This window comes from Nycticebus coucang, chromosome 14, assembly GCF_027406575.1.
Source record: "Nycticebus coucang isolate mNycCou1 chromosome 14, mNycCou1.pri, whole genome shotgun sequence".
NCBI classification, from domain to species: Eukaryota; Metazoa; Chordata; class Mammalia; order Primates; family Lorisidae; genus Nycticebus; species Nycticebus coucang.
The window spans coordinates 46,978,513-46,994,769 of NC_069793.1; the positions used below are offsets into that span (position 1 = coordinate 46,978,513).

At 50.5% G+C, this 16,257-nt stretch overlaps 1 protein-coding gene across 12 annotated transcripts in view; it reads left to right on the top strand.

The window, feature by feature from the left end:
• Nucleotides 1–16,257, top strand: part of ABCC8 (ATP binding cassette subfamily C member 8) — a 72,587-nt gene that overhangs the window by 28,964 nt on the left and 27,366 nt on the right. For all 12 annotated transcript variants that reach the window (XM_053560738.1, XM_053560739.1, XM_053560736.1 and 9 more), the window contains exons 11-16: nucleotides 8,774–8,814; nucleotides 9,997–10,142; nucleotides 12,271–12,376; nucleotides 12,536–12,646; nucleotides 13,011–13,086; nucleotides 13,793–13,898. In XM_053560738.1, coding sequence (XP_053416713.1) covers nucleotides 8,774–8,814; nucleotides 9,997–10,142; nucleotides 12,271–12,376; nucleotides 12,536–12,646; nucleotides 13,011–13,086; nucleotides 13,793–13,898 — 586 coding nt within the window. The remainder of the gene's footprint in view (nucleotides 1–8,773; nucleotides 8,815–9,996; nucleotides 10,143–12,270; nucleotides 12,377–12,535; nucleotides 12,647–13,010; nucleotides 13,087–13,792; nucleotides 13,899–16,257) is intronic.

Here is a 16,257-nt window from a genome sequence, read left to right on the forward strand (position 1 = left end):
GTGCTGGGCACTGTGCTGGCCCTCAGCATACAGTGGTGAGAAAGACAGACGAGGTCTTATTCCTCATGGAGCTGCTATGGCATTAACAGGCAGCAGGAAGCATATAAATGACATCAGTTTCGCATTCTCCTAAGTGTGAGGAGTTTTCATAAGTCAGACCCAATAGCCACTGCCCTGGAGAAGCTATGAGGAAGCTTCCATCCCACGTGAGGTCACACAAAAGAAAACAGTGAGTTATCCTTAAACACCAGAAGCCCAAACTTAAGGTACTCAAAGATGGAGGGACCAATGTATACTAAGCAAGTGGTTTGGGAACCCCATGCCAAAGGAGAAGAAAAGGCCCAAACTGGTAAAATTCCTGGGTTCCCAGCAGACGCACATATTTAAACCACTTTACAAAGAATATGGAACTCCTATGGCAAATGCTCCTGTTGAACCATAAACTAATAAGAAATAAAAATCCACAGGAGGAAAATGAACTACCAGAATGAAAGTCAGCAGATGCAAAAAATATATATATGAGAGTTAGTCTCTCAATACCTAGAGATGATAGAATAATCTAAAAGAGATAATAAAATAAGTGTATTTTAAATAATTAAAGAGCTAGAAGAAGGTGAAAACCCACAAGGCAACGCAGGAAAGGATCAAGGGAAAGCATCCCAGAGAATTTTTAGAAGTTAACATTTTAGTTATTGAAATTAATTCAGAGAACAATAGTTACCTGGACAGAGAAAGGGCTATGGCAGTCAGGTCATCCGTGTGGGGCCCTGGCCCAAATTATGTCACAGTTGGTCTTGTGGATCCGGGGATCCACCCCATGGTGGATACTTCCCAAGTACATGACTGGGATGTGGATATTTAGCAGTTTGCAGACTCTACCCTAGGCCTCTGACCTGTCCAGTTTAAGAGCCATCATGATAAGTAGGGCCAAATAGAAGCCCGCAGAGAGAAAAAACAAAAAAGAAACCAAAACCATTTCAATATACAGGTTATATGAATTAGCATACCTAACGAGAGAATATGTGAATTAGAAGACAGATCTGTGGGAATTACACAGAATGTGGCAAGGATAATAAATGAAAAATGCCTTCCGAGAGAACCATTTTACAGATGGGAAATTGAGGCCCAGAGAGGACTGTGTTCCTGAGGTTGCTCCTGAGATTAGTAGCCCTGTTAAGACTAGATCCTCCAAAGTCTCTTAACTCCTGGCCTATGCTACGTAGGGTGAAGAAGACTTAGGACACCCAGGGCACCATTGTAAGATTATTTTCTCTTAGAAGAGAAACAACCTAGAATGGGTTCTGACAAGAGTCGAAAATGGGGGAGGACATTCGAGGAGGCTGCTGACCACCTCCCCCAGTTAAAATTTGTTCTTGTGATGTCCCCAGAAGAGACACACTTGTGGGGGTGGAAGGGGGAGACAATGATGAAGGGTGTGCTGGGAATATCTCCCAGTTAGGATGGTGGAGCCAGCCTTGTGGAGAATGAGAGTCATCTGTGTGTTCTGGCACTCATGCTGCCTGGAGAGGGTCTGACGGGGCCAGATGGACACCCTACTGGATGAGGGTTCTCACAGGGTAGGGCCGGAATTGAGCACCCTAGGTGGCCAGCCTCCCTATGTCCAGCCAGACCACTGTACCTCATGCCTCAGCATGTCCCTGCTCTAGTCTGGTAGCTAAGCCATCCACTCTGCATGGCACAAGCCATGGTATCTTTATGCAGGAAGCCCTGCTAAGATCGGGTTTTCTAGTATGGAGCTGTGAGCATGTCAGACAGCCATTGCTCACTGGATTCCTCACCAAGACCCTTGGAGTTCCCCATCTCTCTCCTTGATCCTCATCCCTCGTGCAGGCTGAGGACTCTGTAGACAGGGAATTGGGAAGGAACATCTGGGAGCTCGCCAAAGCCAGTGTCCCTATCGCAGGCCCACTTCAGCCTTCTTCTCTCTGTCAGCTCTGCCTGCCTGCCCCTGGGGACCAGTTATGTGAACAGTAGCCCCACGCTTGTGGACAGCCCTAGAGTCACAGTTTGCAGCAGTGGGAACAGCTGGAAGGGGGTCTCTGAATGGCCAGGGGACTTCCTTTCCCGGCAATGGTATGTCAGGGTGAGCAGAGCACGTTTGCCGCTGCTGAGATGGAGAGAGGAAAAAGAAGCAGCAAGGACAGTGGGTCCCCAAGATTCCTGGCCCAGCAGGCAGCAGAGTGGGGGCGGCCTTAGGCCATGTACCTGGGGGCAGGTGGCAGCTTCTCTGACTGCTCCTAGGAGATGTAGCCTCGTTTCCAGCATTTGAAACTGCAGCCCGGGATACATTTCCTTATGTAAACAACATCATAAGATGCCTAAGTGTCCAGAACGAGCTCTTTGTCCCATGGAGCCTCAGAAGACAAACTATCTCATTTGATGGACCTGGGGCCAGGAGAATCTTGGTACATGTTGTCAAAAGCTGAGATGACTCTGGAAAGAGTTAGGGGCTTTAGAGCCAACCAGGAGCCTGCCCGGGGCCCCTCACCTGTCCCTGCAACTAGACAGGTAAACAGAGGCGGCTGGTCCCTAGAAGAGGGGAAATGGAAAGGGAAACAGACTCATGGAGAGCTCTGAAAGCCAAGTGCTGTTTGCCCAGGGTGTTTGCCCTTCCTAGGATGTGTTAGTCAGCACTGGGAGGAGGAGAGAGAGGTGGCAGGAGCGGGCACCTCCTGGCAGCAGGCATATGATTTGAGTGCGTTTTCATTTACCTCCTCCTGGACTTCCTGCGTTCTGTTGCCAGGGATCAAGACACAGGTCATTAGGCATGAGGTAATGGGGCATCTCTTGTTCTCACCCCTGGCGCCAGTCATGGGGTCTGGGCGCCACAGAGGAGTTACAGAGTCACGTTTTCCAATGGGGCCCATCCTGGTGATGCCTGCTGGGCTCTTAGTCTGGCCATCAGCTCACCAGGGCAGCAGACTGCCAGGCAGGCAAGATTACCCCTGACATGCTATCTGATGGTCTCGCCAGGAGTGTCCCTAAGGCCTCCTGTCTGTGGAGCCCTGAGCTGGTGCAGGGAAGCGCAAGGGGCTGGAATAGAAATAGGCACAGTGTCCCCAGCGTTAAAACCCTCTTGAAGAAAAATAGAGATGTAAGTTGCTCAGTGGGTGCTGAGTAAGCCCATCCCGCCTTGTGTTCAGCACCAGGAAGGAGGCAAGGGACAAGATGTGCTTGCTGTTCTCGAAGAGTCTGTGCTCTGCTGAGAAGTCAGGGCTGATGTACACAGAGCAGTGCAGCAGTGAGTGCAAAACCTCGCATCCAGCAGTGTGCTGGCTGCCTGGCAAGCCCGACTTCACTCCGCCCTCATACCAACAAGGTGCAGTGTTTGGTTCTGTTGTTCCATTTTCCAGCAGAGAAGACTGAGGCTCAGGGAAGTAAAATGACTCAGTAGAGTTCCTCAGTCAGTAAATAGCAGAGGACAGAGAAGGACCCCCATGGGGGTGGGGAGGGCAGGAGTTCTTGGGGAGATCCATGCAGGGCTGACCTTGCAAGAGGGTAGGATTGCCGCGAAAAGAATACAAGTGGAAGGAAGCTGGAGGCAAATGCCCTTTAGAAGTCAGCTCACTCCTTCTTTCCTTACAGAGCAGCACAACTCTGGGGGCCTCGTCTGTATCTGAGGACAAGCTTTACAGAGGTGACAAAGGGGTCCTAGGTCCTCCTGGTCAAACAACCTGTATGCTTCCAGTTCATTCTTTGTGCAGCACTCATTCCAGAGCCTTCTCTCAGTGCCAGGCTCTACGGAAAGCCTGAACATTGAAGAAGAGGCAGGCATGGCCTTCCCAATGTTGTGGGAGACTGACCAAGCCCATAAACAGTGGCTGTGCAGGTGGTCAGAGCCACATGGTCAGTTCCAAATATCCTTCTTGCTCTTTTGTGTTACTTATCTGGCCATGAATCTTTTCTTTCTTTCTTTCTTTTTTTTTGCAGTTTTTGGCCGGGGCTGGGCTTGAACCCACCACCTCCGGCATATGAGGCCGGCGCCCTTCTCCTTTGAGCCACAGGCGCCACCTGATTCTTTTATTTCTTTATTCACTTCTTTAAGAAATCTTTACTGAGCACCTTCTTTGTACCAGGCACTGTGCTGGGCATGAGGGTGCAGTGGGAGAGCACATAGCAGTCCCAGCCCACAGGCTGCGTACAGTCCACAGCAAAGCCAGACAGCAACAGTGTCATGAGTGACAGGAACGGAGAAGGGTATTCTGGAGGCCCCTAAGCATTAAGAGTTGTACCCAACCTAGTCTTAGTCTTGTCAGAGGTGAAGCCTGTTGCTAATTCTGAAGGGTGACCGTGAGTTAGCCCGTTGAAGAGAAGAGTGTCCCAGGCACAAAGACCTAGAAGCGAAGAGGACAGTGATGCTCAAGACTCGAACATAACTTGATGAGGAGAGGATAACAAGGCCAACACACAAGGACTTTGTGCGTCATGTGAGGCAGGGGGAGCCATGGAAGAAGCTGAAGTAAAAGATGAGTTTGCGTCGCTTTCAATATTCTATACTCAGAGCTTTTCTCACAGGGCTAGACTCAGAGTCAGGTGACGTCTCCTTGGATGAGTGTGACTAGCCTCATGCTGTATCCTGAAAAACAAACAAACAAACAAACCTAACTCAGCTATCAATGGGGGAGGTCATAGGCTAGACAGGATGGTGCTGGTGTGGTGCCCATTCACAGGGCACACAACCCAGGACCTGGCTTTTCTTTGCCAGTCTTGCTCCCCTCTGTCCTCAGTGGAGGCCCTAACTCAAAACAGCCAGCGTAGGGGGACAAGGTGACCTCGAGACCTGGTGGTCCCCCTTCCTGCTCCAGCTTGTCTGAAATTCTTTAATATCTGCCCTTCCTTCCACTAGTTGGTGCAGCCACAGTGAGTTGTGTGTGCATATCCTGGCCTGGTTTGGGGAAGGAGGGTGGCTGAGGGAGAGCCTATTCTCATCAGTTAAAGAGGCCAAAATTAGCCTGACTGCAGGGCCTCCTTCGCACTTCCTCAGCAGCAGCACCAGACACACCGATAACATGATTTTCTTCTCTCTGTGTTGACTCTGCTGACCATTAGACTGAATGGGAAATAGCCCCGGGCACTTCAAAATACATTTCCCCCCACCCCTGCAGGTGCATCTTGCAGTTAGGCCCGGGCAGTGCACCTGCACAACCGCACCTGCAGCCCTCTGCAGGCACCAAAGTTGAAACTAACCAGAGGCACAAATGGCTGGTTGTGCCTCCCTGGCTTCTGAGATATTTGTCAAGACTTTGGAAATGAAAAGCTCCTGGTATTCTAATGCCAGGCTGGCGCCCATAAGGCCAGGCAGCATTCCTTGGGCAAAGCCAGGCAGTGTGGGTGATCTGAGCCCTGCTTGGTATGTTGATTTGTTGCTTTGTTTTGTTTTGTTTGAGGCAGGCAGGAGGAAGAGATGAAAAGCTGACACAATGGAACCCAGCACAATACCTAGAACAGGGAGACCCTCAAAAAAATGTTTTGGAATGAATAAGTCTTGAAGGACATTTTTGGGAGGGGATTAAAAAAAAAAACGTCCACGTCTCCTCACTATTACAGAAGGGCTTTCACTTTTGATGGCAGCCTTTCAGGCCTGCCTACACACAACTAAACTTTTCCATAACAGCATCACACTTACACAAGAGATTTGGAATCTTCCATCCCACTTAACATTATTTAATATATTTCTTGCTCCCTAACATTTGAGATTTAAGTACTGCCATGTTCTTCATTTTTTGGTTTTTCCAAATCAAATCAAGGCAAGTCATGTGCTCCATTCTTGGCCATATTTCTCACCCACTCACCACCTGAAATGTTACAGAGCTTTATGTGGCTCAGGAAAGTGGGGGCAAGGCCTCAGGTCTTCCACCACAATAGCTGTGTGTTTGATTCCCTGCCCCCCTGTTCCAGCCTCAGCTAGGAAACAGGGCCTCGTGCCGTGCTCAGAGAGGTGCCTGTCCCTGTAGCACCCCCAGACCTCCCAGTCTCCGCACTGATATCCCAGGCCCAGTCACATCCACTCCAGGATCTAGAGAGGCCTTTAAAACACAAGCCACTGATGATCCTGCTCCCCAACCCCCATCCCCATCCCAAAGGGGACCCAGAACTCCCTGCACAGAGGCAGAGTAGGGTGAAGGAAATTTAAAAAATCACATTTTCATTCTTTAGCGTCTCCACACAGCAGCCAGGCAGGACAAAAATTAATTATCTCAGAAGCATGCCCCGTGTTGCTATATCAGCTTTGGAATATTCATTTTGTAATTTATTTATACCTTGTCTTATTTCTCAAAGGAGTTTAGGCAGCTACAAGGATAAAAACGACAAAATAGAAAAAATATATATAAATTAAAAAAATTTTTTGACCAGGGAAAACATGCTAAAATATCACATATTTTCTGACTACAAAAATCTCTCAGAGGGGTGGCGCCTGTGGCTCAAAGGGGTAGGGCGCAGGCCCCATATGCTGGAGGTGGTGGATTCAAACCCAGCCCTGGCCAAAAACTGCAAAAAAAAAAAAAAAGTGAAAAATCTCCCAGAGAATTGATGTACCATCATTTACTAAATCCTTCCAGTTGGATGTTTCTAATTTGTTTCATTTGGGGTGGTTTGTTGCTGTGGTTATAGTTTGGTTTTGCTGTGACAGTGCTGTAGGCAATACCATCTTGCCGATAGCTTTGTGCTTCTCTAGAATGATTATTCAGGATAAATTCCCAGGAAGTGGATTATAGGATCAGAAAGTCTGAACTTCTGTGTGGCTGTAGCCATAAAGCACTAGACTGCTTTCCAAGAGAGTACCAATTTTCAGTCCAACTTGCAGCCTGTTCTATAGCTGGGAATTGAGCCCTAGAATATGAGAGAGATCTCTTGGCCTGGAGCAGGGGACAGAGGGCTGGTGCACAGGTGCATCATGTAGCTTAATCCCCTCCTCACAGGAGATTTATGAGATAGGCCAGAAAGGAGCAGAAGAGAGGTCCGTGCCCTGGGGGAGCTCCCTGGAGTAACTGGTCCTAGCGGGCCTGGGCAAGGCTACCTTGTATTTAGAACTACGTGGGTGGTGATGGCCACCCAGACCTGATGGGCGTCCAGTGATAGCCACCTATGTCCTGTGTTCCAGATCTGGGTTCCTTATGTGGGAAAGTCAATAATGCAGGAGGGCTGTGGCTTTGTGGTGGGTACCTGGAGACCGTCCAGCCTTCATCAGGAAGAGCTGTTAAAGCACAGCCATGTGTGATATTGATAAAAGCCTTATGGGCAGAGAGATCAGCAGTGCTGAAAGGATGCCAGCCCATATTCTCCATGAGCCTGGGAGCTCTCCAATGGCAGGGGCCTTGTCTCCCCCATCCGATTAGGAATTCCACAAGGATGGGGAGCTTCCTGGGGACATGTCTCTGTCTCTCCATTATAGGGGACATAGTGCTTGTTCCCATCCTTAGACTGGCAGCCCACTGAGGGCAGAGGCCATGGCCTTCCACTCTGTTGGGGGTTCCCTTAGCTGAGAGCCATACCTCTACCAGGTACTTTGTATGTACTAGCTGGTGCAGGAGTCTTGGGAGTACATGGGCAATCAGCTTCTTCGATCTATGCTGACCATCTGAACGTCTTCAGAGTGTCAAAAGACTTCACCATGCATTAGACAGGGTCTGTGTGCACAGGCTGAGCCCATGGCCTCTGACTCCTGACTCCTGGTCCTTCTGCTTTAATTCAGCTAATTATAGAAGCAAAGTTCTTTCTGAGCTGGCCTGGAGAGGATCCTTAAAAGAAGGAGGATGAGATGGGAAGGTGGCAGTTGGGATGGTTCTATCTTACTCCAGGGGGCTGCTTTCTCGCTTTCTCTGGATGTTCAGGCCTTGGGTTAGGCCTATCCCACCCAGGAACAGAGCAGAGGTGACCTGTGCACAGGACCAAGCCAGTAGCCCGTGAGGTGTGACATTCAGGCGGCCCTCAGGATTCACAGACCCTATTACTTACATCATCCCCTCTGACCTTGGAAAGAGCTGGGGTATATGAACAAGTAAGTGCAAGTTTACAAAAATCAGATGAGAAAACGGAGGCATAGGGAAGGTAAATGATATGTCCCAGGACATGGACTCCATCCTTCTCTGACCTCAAGTCCAGCTAGCTCTCTTTGCTCTCTGGAGTCTGCATCAAAGATCTGAGGGCCACACTTTTAACAGATTAAGGAGGGAACCTCTGTTGCCTCAAACCAACTGCCCCACCTGGGCATGGACTCTAAGGGACATGCTGCCTTAAGCTGTCTTTAGTTACTAATACCTCAGAGAGAATGAGTTTCACGTCTCACCTAAGAGCCATAGGAGACAGGAAGCCCCTAAGCTTCATAGAGAGCCTGGTTTGGAGCTAAGGGGCCAAAGGCAGAGGTAGGAGTACCAGCTTGAAACCCCCAGAAACACATGCTACTAACCTTGCTGTTGGCCACAGACAGCCAACTCTCCAATCCTTTCCCTACTCTTTTCCCATAGGGCTAACTTCACTCTGTCCACATGGAGTGACTTAAAGGCTTAAATCCTGGAGACAGGGCCAGGGACAAGAGTCCTAAGGGAAATAGGCCCTCTGAAAGGGCCACAGAGCTAGAGTTCTGCTCCTACCCAGCTTAGCTCCACCCTGTAGACTGCCCCTGCCCTACCCCCAGCCCCGCCCCAGGCTATCCTGCTTCGGGCATCTTTGGGCATCTTGGGGCATCTTTGGGCATCTTTGTGTATAGCTGTCTCTGCCTCCCACTAAACTCACCTTTCTGCTTCCTCTGCAGTTTTCATGAACACGGCCATCCCCATTGCTGCTGTCCTTATAGTAAGTGAATCGTTTCTCCAACTTCTGGGAATAGGTAGAGGGGAGGTACATCTGTAGTGAATAGTCACCCAGGTTTGGCCTTTCTGTCCAAAGAACTCAGTAGACAGACTGGGAACTAGGGCTGAAAACAGAGTGATGGATGGAAAGTTTCTTCAGGGTACGGGTTCCTCCTCTACCCCAGGGGCAGTGGTGTCTGCCTCCAGGCCTGGAAGACCCTATACTTAGTGTTTAAAAATTAGCTATGAAATTTTTTTAATCATTACAGTGAAATATGTTTATTGTAGAAATAATGGAAAATTCAGAAAGGAAAGCACGAAGAGGATTAAAATCACCCACAATCTCACTGGTAGCATTTTCAGTGTGTTTCTTTCCTGTCTTTTTTAAAGGCATATGATATGTCGTTTTCTACAAAAATAGGACTGCTGTGCATGGAGTTTCGTAACCTGCTTTTTTAAATTTAAGAATCTGCCACACACAATTCTCCATGTCACTAAATATCACCACAGTGGTTTTTCTAAGGTGATTTTAACAAAAGCTGTGTGTGGGAGGAGGGCAGGCAGTGAGCTCCTGCGGACAGGCTGGGGCCCCACGCTGGCAGCCCCCTGGCCGGGTCTCCACCCAGGCTTCTGTGATAGCTTCAGTTCTTTAAAAAGGTCTTTTTCTTTCCCCTGGTGCCAGTGTCCCTGAGCTGTGTTGAGTTCTGAGTTTGCAGCCTGTCAGGCACCTGGGAATTCACTTTGGATGTGATTTATTGGAGTGTTTCCTGCCCTGGAGCTCTTTGGGGAGCCTTGGTAGCAGAGGCCAGCCTGGTGGTGTGGCGGGGCAGGCTCCGCCAGGCGGTGGTTTGGGAATTGCTGTGTTTACATTATTTGAGGAGGACTGAGGAAATGTGCACCCAGGCTGCTATCTAAGAAAGGGCAGCACTGACCTAAATGGAGGCCTCCTCCCTGCTCCTCTTAGCAAGGAGGGGACAGGACAGGGAAGGAGCAGTCCTTGCCCTCTACCACTTTCTGGGACTATTCCTTGAGGTGAATATGAGGATGATGAAGATTAACAGCAAAGGTCAGTTAGGTGCCCCCACCCCACCAGCCCTCTGGTTTCCTCCCCTGAGGTCGAGTGTTTTAGTGTGGAAGGGGACCCAGGCCCTGAGCTACCCCGGCCTCATTTGTGCTCTGTCCACAGACCTTTGTGGGCCACGTCAGCTTCTTCAAAGAGGCCGACTTCTCGCCCTCTGTGGCCTTTGCCTCCCTGTCGCTCTTCCACATCCTGGTCACACCGCTGTTCCTGCTGTCCAGTGTGGTCCGGTCCACAGTCAAAGCTCTCGTGAGGTGAGAGGAGGGCCTGGGCGAGAGCACAGGACAGGCAGCTCTTGTGCCAGCCCCAGGGCTTGCTCTAGTGACCCCTGGAACCACAGTTGTTTGGTACCAGGACACACCCACACACACTGGTCTGCACCTTCCTGAAGCTAGTCATGGTTGGTTAGAGGGATATTTGGCCACAGGTGCCCTGCTGGTATGCTGTCCCGGAGAAAGGACTTGCTTACATACCTCCAAGGAGAGGGTACTCATGGTCACCTCTAAGATGATTCTGTTTAAAACAAAAAATTCAATGTTGAACCAAGCGAGGCATTCTCCTAAGTTCTACCCACTGGTCCTAATTCCACCCTTCAGAGCCACTCACAATGTGCGCCATCCCCACCCCCACATGACAGAAGATATCAGCTGAACCTTTATCTTCCCCAGGCTGAGCATCCCTGTTCTTTCCCTCCTGAGCCTTCACAGCCTTGGTCAGTGAAGCAGCTTCCCCCCAGACACTGCAGGTCCTGCCCCAAGAGGCCCACAGCTCTGTGAGGCCCCCCTCTTCTGGGCTGTCACTCTCCCAGAGGCAGTACCCTCTTTGTAATGAGAGTCTGAAGGTAGAAGGCTGAGGCTCCGGCTGGAAAATGCCACCCATACCTGGAGTGTGAAGATCGCCTCAGGCCTCTGAAATAGCTCCTTGAAAGCAAGAACCTGCCGTACCTCTGGGGAGGGCTGGCTATGTCCTTACCCATCTCCAAAGAGACCAGTCAGTAACACATGTTCTCTAGCCTTGAGGAAGGTGACACCCCATCCCACATCCTGGCAGTCCCGGGCAGCTGTCAGAAAGGAGTTGCTGATGGAATAAAGTAGCTGACAGAGGGGGTAGCTTGCACAGGAAAGCTGTAGCATGGGTTCAAAGGTGGAAGGGGGCACATGACTCAGCAAAATTATAGTCAAAGGAGTATCTGACCAGGAAGTAGCTGGCTAGAAAGGGATTACCTCCCATTTCCAGGGTCAGCTGTTGACTCAGCTTATTGGCCATGGCATTATAACATCTAAGGATCACCCCTTCCCCTGCCACCCCTTTCCAGCCCTGTGATTCTGTGTGGAAGCCACACATTCAAGGACGGTGCACCTGCTAGAAAGCTGTTGTTCTGATCCCAAAGCGTTCACATTTTCAAACACTACAAATCCCACTGTTTCCAGAAACAGGACACCTTTTTGATGAGAAAAGCTCAGGCCCTGAGATGAAGGTGGGAGCAGAATAGTAGCTGAAGCTTTAGCCCCAGAGATGAGGGCCAGCCCATCCTGTCTGATCACTGTCTATTGGGAGAGTGCTGGAGAGGGAGGATGGGTAGGGGAGACAGACAGAGGCCCGGCAGCCTGCCCCTCCCATCAAGGGGGCAGCACACAGAGCAGAAGACCCCACAATGTTACAGCCCCAGACTGTCCTTGCCTTGAGAGTTAGGGTCTCATCTGGCCCCAGGCCTTCTGGACATTTAGCAAAAGAGAAGAAAGGAGGACACAAAATTCTCAAGCTTCCCAGCAGCTTCCACACCTCCAGGGGTGGGAGAAAATGAGCTGGAAGAGCAAAGCTTCCAGTGCCTCCTCCAGGTCCACAGGGAAATTCAGGGGAGGAATGGTCTTCTCCTCCATGAGTAACAACACCTCCGCCAGGTTGTTATGGGGACTCAATTATATAATGCTTAGAAAGCAGTTAACACGGCATCTGGCATTATAGTACGTGCTGACAAAATATGAGCTGTCGCTAACAATCAATCCTGATCCTAACTAACCTTCACATTGACCAACCTCAGCTCTAACAGTGATTAGTAAAGCCCAACACTGACCATCCTTCAATCTGACTGGCCAACTTTAATGCTAAACTAACCCTAAAACTAACCAACCCCACTTCTAATCCATACCCATTCCCACTGACTGGTTAACCCTAACCAACCCTGGTAACACCAATCACCTGCCCCTACAGAGACACCCACTGGTCTGTCCCCACTGGTCTGTCCCTCCTCCAGTGTGGGCTTCATGGGGCCACACTGCAGGACTGGGAGCTTCTCAGAGCTTCTCTCTCAGGCTGCACCCTCCTTCCCCCCCTCCTCTGCCCGTGGCAGGGTTGAGGGGTGTCTCTGTGCTTTCTCTGCAGTGTGCAAAAGCTGAGTGAGTTCCTGTCCAGTGCAGAGATCCATGAGGAGCAGTGTGCCCCCTGCGAGCCTGCACCCCAGGGCCAAGCCAGCAAGTACCAAGCAGTGGTGAGTGCCAGGCCTCCCTTGCCACTCCCAGCATTGACCTCGAAGGCCTGAAGCTCACACCCTGCTCCATCCTGCCTCTGCCTTTTCTCCCCGAAAGAGGGGCTCCCTTCCCTACATAGCTCCCAACTGAGTGGATCCTCACCTCCTAACCATCCCCAGCCCCTCAAGGTTGTGAACCGCAAGCGTCCAGCCCGGGAGGATTGCCTCATGGGCCCGCTACAGAGGCTGGCCCCCAGCGCAGATGGGGATGCTGACAACTGCTGTGTTCAGGTGAGTCCTAGACCCTGCATCTCTGTTCCTGGCCAGCACCATCTCCTAGGGGTGCTCAGCATCTGGAAGGCTAGAGACCTGGGTGCTGAGTCATCTGCACAGAGGTCACCCTGCCTGCCTGTAGGCAGGTCCAGAAGAGTCCCCAAATCAAGGATAACCAAGTAGGACCCCAGCCTTCCTCTCAGGAGGGTACCTCAGGTAGGGGCCAGCCTGAGAAGACTAGTCCCCCTCTCTCCTAGAAGTGATCCTAGGACTGGAATTGATGTCTTTGGCTTTCATGGGGGAGGGGAGGCCAGAGACCATTCACATTAAGAGCCATCTGCCTTTCTGTTTTATTCTGGATGACGGGGCATGGGCAATGAAGATCATCGGAGGCTACTTCACATGGACCCCCGATGGGATCCCCACACTGTCCAACATCACCATCCATATCCCCCAAGGTATGGCCACTCACCATCCATATCCCCCAAGGTATGGCCACTCACCTCCTCCTCTGTCCTGCTGAAGGGGGTGGAGAGGAAAGGCAAATTCACGTGACTGAGTATCTGCTCTCTGCTCGCCTTTGGGAGCAGGACAGGGAGCAGTGCTGTGGGATATGAAGACTAGATGGGGGTGGGCTACATCCTTGAAGCATCCGCATCCTAGGTGGGAGTACACCCAGGACAGGGTAAGACCGTGGGCCTTGATGTCAAACCATCCCTTGCAGACAGATCAGACATGACTAGGCAAGGGAGGCAGATGGAGGGGATGGGGTTTCTGAGAATGATCAAGGTCCTGGATCTGAGAAGTGGGAGGCCCTTCTGGCAGGTGCAGCACCATGAGCACCATATGGAGGTGGGTTGGGGGCAGAACCCATGATGGGGTTTGTTGGAACTACAAGGAGCTGAGCACTGGGAGGGAGAATGAAGTGCTTAGGAAGGGTGGGGGCAGGAAATCAGAGTAGAGGCAGGATCTGGGGAGCCAGAGGAGAATATTGATTTCCAGAAGGAAAGGCTCAAAGTGGGAGGGAACTTCTTAGAAAATCTAGGTAAGAGGAAAGAAAACAGGACCCCAGGGTTGGGTGTATCTGTCTTTCTGCCTTTCTGGGTGATAGTGTTCAGACACCCACTGGCCCCCGCTCCCATCTGCCACCCTGTTTCCCTGCAGGGCAGCTGACCATGATTGTGGGGCAAGTAGGCTGCGGCAAGTCCTCGCTCCTCCTAGCCACGCTGGGGGAGATGCAGAAGATCTCAGGGGCTGTCTTCTGGAACAGGTAACAAATGCATCCTTGGGACTCAGTTAGCAAAGAACACTCCTTACAGCCATCCTTCTCAGTGGAGGATGCGTCAAGCACTGATTGAAGGGCCCCCTGTGTGTTCAGAGAATACTCGATAAACGCTGTTACTTGTTAGTCTCTCATCATCATCCTCAGTTAGTCAGCCCTTACTCTGTGTCAGGTTCTTTGCTGAAATCTTTAAATGCATTATTTCATTTAACCTTTATAGCAACTAGCAAGGTAAGTACTATTATCAATTCCCATTTTATAAATGAGGGTTACACTATTTGGCTGAATTCACATAGCTAATAAGTAGCAGAGCTGGAATTTGAACTCAGCTCTGTTTGACTCCAAATTCCACACTCCTTGGCACTGCCTCCCAGTGTGGGACATTGCAGCAAAGCACTGCTTCCAGTTTGGTCATCAGAAGACTGACAAATTCAGTGGATATTTTGATGGTCCAGAGATAACCCAGACAAATGTTGGTTTCTGGGCAAAGATCACTATCTTAATTAAAGAGTCAAAACCCCAGGCCTAATCAATTGACTCTATTATTTTTACCCACCTACTTCCAACAAGCACTTGAAAGTAGTTGATAAAAGATGCATATAAAATGGAACCTTTTTTAAAAAGTAAAGAACTAGGAAAGGAAGAAGGTGTAAATGGTGTTCAGAAACCTGGGCAGCAGACACCTGCAGCAGCTAGCTCTGAACCTCCGGTGGCCAAGGAAAAAAGGCATCTGGTTGAGGCTTGTGGCACTCATGTAGGGATAAAAGTTACAGCCGGTTCAGCAGAAGGGCAAGCTTTTCCTAGCAGTCATTTCTCAGAAGAAATTATCATTCCAGATGTCAGGTGTTTCATGAGCACGAATGCAGAACTGAGCAGGGAGAGATCCTTTGGGTCTGAATACCACCATGCACCCCTGCTTCCTGCTTTTCCAAAATGTTCCTGAGTGGTACATTCAGCAGGTGACAAATTTTCTTCTTCAGTGGGGCAGTGGGCTGGCAGATGAGCCCCTTGGGTTTCTAGTGACTTCAGTTGGTCTCTTGAGCCTTAATTCCATGGAGGGCTGAGGTATGTTTGGGGACAGAGGGATCTCTGTCTCTGCTCTCCGTCTTATTGGGGGGAATTTCTCACACAGCCTGACTGGCAAGGTCCAGGCACTGGGTTTGTGGTCACTTTGCCAGACCCTTATACCAATTGCCCCTCGAGCCTTTAGAATGAGGAGCCCTTGCCTAGCGGCTGACTGCACATCTACAGCAAGAAGACAGGAGGCCCAGTGAACTGCAGGCTGAGGAGAGCAACCAGTATTTGCAGGGCACCTCCTGTGGGTCACAGCCGTGCTAAGCACATTGTAAGCCTGGTCTCACTGAAGCCTCCCGCTACACTATGAGGTGGTGTTATTATCCCATTTCACAGAAGCAGGAACTGAGGCTCAGAGAGGCTGGGTGACATACTGGTCAATGGGTGAAGCAGGGATTATGTGCCTGGGTTCTTTCCTCAAGCCTGGTCATCACCTCAGGCAAGGTCCCCAGGTCCTAGTCCCAGGAGTTATTCTAGTACAGCAGTTCTCAACCTGTGGGTCATGACCCACAGGAACTGTATTAAAGGGTTGCAGCATTAGGAAGGTTGAGAACCACTGTTCTAGAAGTTGCACGTGGAGGGCAGGCCTTTTCTACATGAGATTACAGAGCTCAGAGACTGGAACTGCCCCTCCACATGGATTCCCCGGCTGTGTCCTACTCACCATGAAAGTCCAACCCCCCTCTGGACCTGTCCCTGTGGCCCCACTTTCTTTGCCTCCCCGCTCACCCCTTGCCCTCATGCTCCCTCATGCCAGCGTCTGCTCCTCTCCGTGTCCCCTGCAGAGGTAGCAGACATGGCCCCCACTCTGCTCCAAGCTGTACCAACCCTCAGCATCTAACTGGTGCTCCCCTCTCTAGAAGCCTCTGCCCCAGCCCAGGGGATACAGGGGCTTTCCAGGGAAGCTGACACTGAGCACCTCTTATGTGCCAGGTGCTGTCTCATAAGACAGTGAGTCAGTCTTCACAAGACTTCATACAGTAGATAATTTTTATTATCCCCATTTAACGGATGAGGAAGTTGCCCAGGCCACACAGTTCTTCAATGGTACAAATGGGATTTGCACCTCGGTGTACAAGTACATGGGCTTTTCATGCTGCCCTGAAGGGGAAGGGACATAGCTAGCCTGACAGTCCAGTGGCCATTGTGGTTGTACACACATGCTCACCTCCTCAGCAAAGTCACCACGTGGGTCCTCACCACTCTGTTCTCATCAACACTTACCCTCCTCAACGGGCAGCCCAGGGCCCATCTCCCGGCTCTGTTTGAGGCT